General features: G+C 39.8%; 1 protein-coding gene across 1 annotated transcript; it reads right to left on the bottom strand.

Moving 5' to 3' along the window:
• Positions 1-3,409: 3,409 nt before the first annotated feature.
• On the bottom strand, positions 3,410-3,883 carry LOC132693244 (calmodulin-alpha-like). The gene has a single exon (XM_060655950.2). The coding sequence runs from the start codon at positions 3,839-3,841 to the stop codon at positions 3,410-3,412; it is 432 nt and encodes a 143-aa protein (XP_060511933.1). The 5' UTR covers positions 3,842-3,883.
• Between the last annotated feature and the right edge of the window lie 1,427 nt (positions 3,884-5,310).

The raw sequence follows: 5,310 nt of genomic DNA, 5'->3' as shown, positions 1-5,310 counted from the left end.
CTTTAGAATGGCTAAAGGAAGTTCTCTAAGCAAAAAGGAAATTAGTTTTGTGGGGTTTTTTGGAAACATTTAAAAAAAAAAAAAGCACTCTTAGATCATCATCAGAAGGAAAGAACAGGGGCGCCTGGGTGGCTCAGTCGGTTAAGCGGCCGACTTCGGCTCAGGTCATGATCTTGCGGTCCGTGAGTTCGAGCCCCGCGTCAGGCTCTGTGCTGACAGCTCAGAGCCTGGAGCCTGTTTCAGATTCTGTGTCTCTCTGACCGTCCCCCGTTCATGCTCTGTCTCTCTCTGTCTCAAAAATAAATAAACGTTAAAAAAAAAAATTAAAATAAAAAAAAAAAGAAAGAAAGAACAGAAAGAGCAATAATAGAGGTAAATGCAATAGACTTTCCTTCGCCTCTTGAGTTTTCCAAATCCTGTTTGATGGTTAAATCAGAAGTTTTAACATTAGGGGCGCCTGGGTGGCTCAGTCAGTTGGGCATTTGACTAAGGCTCAGGTCATGATCTCACTGTTTGTGAGTTCGAGCCCCGCATCAGGCTCTGTGCTGACAGCTCAGAGCCGGGAGCCTGCTTCGGATTCTGTGTCTCCCTCTCTCTCTGTTTGCTCCTGCTTGTACTCTGTCTCTCAGTCTCTCAAAAATAAATAAGGTTTAAAAAAAAAGTTTTAACACTATTGTGTTTCTCATGTACCTGGAGAAAATATCTGCAGTGATTACATTATAAGCAGGGAGGGTAAGGGGAGATAAAATATCTACAATTTGAACTGGTAATTAATCAATTAGTAAATGTAATTAGTAAATTAATTAGTAAAATGTAACACCAGTAGACTGATAAATTATGTATATATTATAATGTAATGGTGGGAGCAACCAATGAAATAGCTATACAAAGAGATACACTCACAAACACTAGAGATAAATAAAAACAGAGTTTTAAAGATATGTTCCAGCAAACCACAGAAAAGTGAAAAAAAAAAAGTCATTTATATAACATTCTTAAAATGATAAAATCATAAAGGAAAAAAAAGATAAGGTTGCTGTCTGCGCTTAGCAAAGTATTAACATCAAGGCAGTTGAGCTCGTAGAGGAAGGTTGCTCTGCCTGTCTCAAGGACTTGTCAGTGGGCTGTAAGTTGTAAGGAAATTTAATTTTTTTCTTTTGCCTTTGTTTCCCACATCACCATGTACCATGTACCTTATGTCTTCTATAACCTTCATGTGACTTAGCTGCCTTATCTATAAAATGAGGATAAAGGGGCACCTGGGTAGCTCACTTGGTTAAGCGTCTGACTTCAACTCAGGTCATGATCTCACAGTTCATGGGTTCGAGCCCTGCATCAGGCTCTGTACTGACAGCTCAGAGCCTGGAGCCTGCTTTGGATTCTGTGCCTCCCTCTCTATCTGCCCCTCCCCCCCCCCCATTCTCTCTCTTTCTCTCTCTCTCAAAAATAAACATTAAAAAATTTAAAGATCATATTGACTTTATTCAGTGATCCGTGAATCAGGTAGCATCCCATCTAAAAAATAAAAAGGAGCTCCAAGGAGCAGTACAAAACAGAAAGCTTTTATAGGCAGAAGGAGAAAGAGAGTGCATTATTTCAAGTAAGGTCAACTTCCTTTAGGGGCCAAAAAAGGTCTATCAGGTGGATTACCTCACTAGTACTGACCAGGAAATTCCAGACTGGCTGGTTAAGATTACAGTCTTGGGAGAGGCTCATCAGGTTAGGTATTAAGTCTTGATTTGCTGACACAGGGCTTAGCACAGTGACTCAATTTGGGGATTGCTGGTCCTTTTTAACAATTACCCCCTTTTGATCAAACTCTCAGCTTAACTGAGAGATGTGATCAAAATTTAAGGAATTAGCACCACTCCTAGCTATCACTCAAAAGTTTTCAGTCTTTGTTGATCCTCTGTGTGGTATTCACAGGTTGCAGTGTTTTTGCTGAATCGTTGTGATATTCATAAGCAATGCCTTCTGGTTCACAATTAAAAAAATTTTTTTTACATGTATTTATTTTTGAGAGACAGAGAGAGACAGAGGACAAGTGGGGGAGGGGCAGAGAGAGAATGAGACACAGAATCTGAAGCAGGTTCCACGTTCCCAGCTGTCATCACAGAGCCTGACACGGGGCTCAAACTCACAAACCATGAGATCATGACCTGAGCCAAAGTCGGACGCTCAACCGACTGAGCCACCCAGGTGCTTCTTTGCTTTACAATTTTTAAGTTGGTCAATCTCTTTGTTCCTTTTCTGATGTTCCAGTCTTAGGGAGATCATTTGGTTGGTGGTTAGTGGCTGCAAACATAAATTTAAAGCTCTCAAGAGAAAACAATGCATTAGGGAGATTTCTATGATTATTATAAGCAGGATAATTCCCAATGTCTGGAGTACACTTCAAAGCCACGACCCCAAAAAATCAAAGAAGTCAAAGAAAGAATTCATTGAAGGAAACACTTATTTAAGCCAAGTGGTTTGCTCAGTGACCTTATGTAATTGAGTTTCAACATCCTCAGAAGTGTTAATCCAGGTGTTGGCAGGTGATGTTGGCTATAGCACAGATACTTCCTTGCTCAACCTAAAGATAATTAAGTCTTATCCTATTACCAAGAACAGCTTTGGCCAGAGAGTCAAAGGATTTTTTGCTGGGCAACTACCGTTCTAGCAGCAGATTCTGCAATATTTTTGAGAGTTAAGGAGAAATTCCTGATGATAGCCTCATTTGTACTCACTACTAACCAGGGAAGTAGGGCCCTGACGAAGGAAGCAAATCTTGAATCATGAATGCCTCCTGTGTGTCAGGCCTGGAAAGGTGACATTCATGAAGGCCAATAAAATTTTAAGGGTCTACAGACCACACAGGCAGTTTTATTCTGGTTGCTATGTGTCCCTTTCTTTGCCTAGAACCTGTACACAAGTTTCCCCGGGTTTAGGGTTCTTAACCAGAGACAAGGAAATGGATGAGGGAATCACTAGCATCATGGACAGATTGGAATTCTTGATGACAAATCCAATAGTCTGAAAGATGTGGCCTGGGGGAATCAGATGATAGTGTTATCTTTCCAGGCCAGTGCCAGAGTAAAAGAAAGAAAGGGAAGAAGAAAGGGTTTCATGTTTAGTTAAAATATGAAGTCTTAATCGAGTTTCTTGGGCAGAATGAACACCAATGATAGCTACTTCTTTTCTTCTAAAAATTTTTTTTTAATGTTTATTTATTTTTGAGAGAAAGAGAGAGAGAGACAGAGTGAGAGTTGGGGAGGGGCAGACAGAGAGGAAGACATAGAATCCAAAGCAGGTTGCAAGCTCTGAGCTGTCAGCACAAAGCCCAACGAGGGGCTCGAACTCATGAGCTGTGAGATCGTGACCTGAGCCAAAGTCAGATGCTTAACCAACTGAGCCACCCAGGCACTGCCTACACAAATTCTTCATAGTTGACTTGTCCATCTCCATCAATATCTGCTTCCCTGATCATTTCACCTACTTCTTCATCTGTTAGTTTTTCTCCTAAGTTTGTCATGACATGACATAGTTCTGCCGCACTGATGTGACCATTGATATCCTTGTCAAAGACTCGGAATGCCTTCTGAATTTCTTCTTTACTATCTGATTCTTTCATTTTTCTAGCTGTCATAGTCAAAAACTCTGGGAACTCAATGGTGCCATCATTGTCCGCATCTACCTTGTTGATCATATCCTGCAATTCGTCTTCTGTTGGGTTCTGACCCAGTGACCTCACGACAGTTCCAAATTTCCTTGTTCTGACAGCGCCACCACCATCTTTGTCAAATAGAGAGAAAGCTTCCTTGAGCTCAGCAATCTGTTCTTCTGTCAGCTGATCAGCCATGGTGCAGGTGAAGGGAGGAAGAACAGAGGTAATGAGGGTGACTGCACCAGCGCAGGGGCTGTGATGGTGGGGGTGGCTCTACTGCTGCTGATACTGCTGCTTCTGCCAAGGCACAGTGTGCTTAGGGCTGTGTGGCCACCAGACTGTAAGTATCAGCCCTATACCTGCAGAGCTCCCAGCACCATGGCCTCATAGAAGCACTTTTTACCTTTTTATTATTTTTAAAGTTAATTTATTTCTTTATTTGGTGTGTGTGTGTGTGTGTGTGTGTGTGTGTGTGTGTGTGTGTGTGTGAGAAAGAGAGAGAGAGAGAGAGAGAGAGAGAGAGAGAGAGAGAGAAACCCAAGCAGGCTCCACACTGCCAAGGCAGAACCCTACTTAGGGCTTGAACCCATGAACTGTGAGATCATGACCTTAGCTGAAGCCAAGAGTTAGAGGCTTAACTGACTGAGCCACCCAGGTGCCCCTATGAGCACTTTTTAAGTCTGCTTTGTTGGAACTTTGTAAGCAGGGCACCGGGTCTATTTTTCCAAGGGGTTTTATTGGCTCTGTAAAGTCAGCTTTAGTTCCTTAAATCTGTCTGGCCACATCTGAATCTATGCACATTTATCTCAAATATGACATTCCAATTAAAGCTTAGGAAATATAGCTAATATTTCCAATTGTGTTCCTTTATAAGGACAATAAATTCTTATCGAATTTATGTAAATAAATAATAATTTTGCCACAAAAATAATACTGAAGAGTTTCTGAATTCAGGAGGGATCAGATATAGAGAAAAAAATAAATGTTTCATCTTTGTTTACAATAGTACACTTTACCAAATTGCTGTCAGGGATAACTTAAAGTTTCCTCAAATCTGGAAAAACAAAACATTTAAAGAACCAGAGCTCTTTCAAACAATAAGTCATAAAAACTATAGTCGTACTCCTCAGTTCACTCAATTCCAACTATTTATTCTTGTTCTGCTTGAATCAAGTGTTTTGTTTTGTTTTGTTATTAGTTCTGGAAATTCTTATTCAGTTCAGCTTTATGATGGTAAAGTTATCAGAAATCTGTGTTTGCCAGAGTCCTTTCCATGAATCTTCTTGAAGACAAAGCACTTGGTACTTTTGCAAAATATCAGAGTAAAACAATAATTCTCTGTAAAAGACAAAAGACTTTAAAATATCCATTATTGAATATCTGATGAGAGTTCATTATAACGGAGTTGACAAGGAAATTTGGTTATTTTTGTAACACATAATATTTTATAATAATAACTGGAACTATGATCAATAACATATTAATAGGACATATCAGATTTCTAGGAGTTTCATGCAATTTTTGGAACACTTACACCTGTTCTAAATAATAGTAATTCATAATAGACGTACTTCCGGTTTCATGGTGGAAGACTTTATTAATTATAAGGGAAAGAGAACATATGGAATTAAACAATTATAGTAAACATAAAGAGGGAGAGAAGT

This window comes from Panthera onca, chromosome B1 (genome assembly GCF_046562875.1).
Source record: "Panthera onca isolate mPanOnc1 chromosome B1, mPanOnc1 haplotype 2, whole genome shotgun sequence".
Taxonomy (NCBI): Eukaryota; Metazoa; Chordata; class Mammalia; order Carnivora; family Felidae; genus Panthera; species Panthera onca.
The sequence above is the reverse complement of the archived record's forward strand: the minus strand, read 5'-3'. Positions and strand labels throughout refer to the sequence as shown.

Coding starts and splice junctions, on each gene's coding strand:
- LOC132693244 (XM_060655950.2), bottom strand. CDS start 3,841: ATGGCTGATCAGCTGACAGAAGAACAGATTGCTGAGCTCAAGGAAGCT.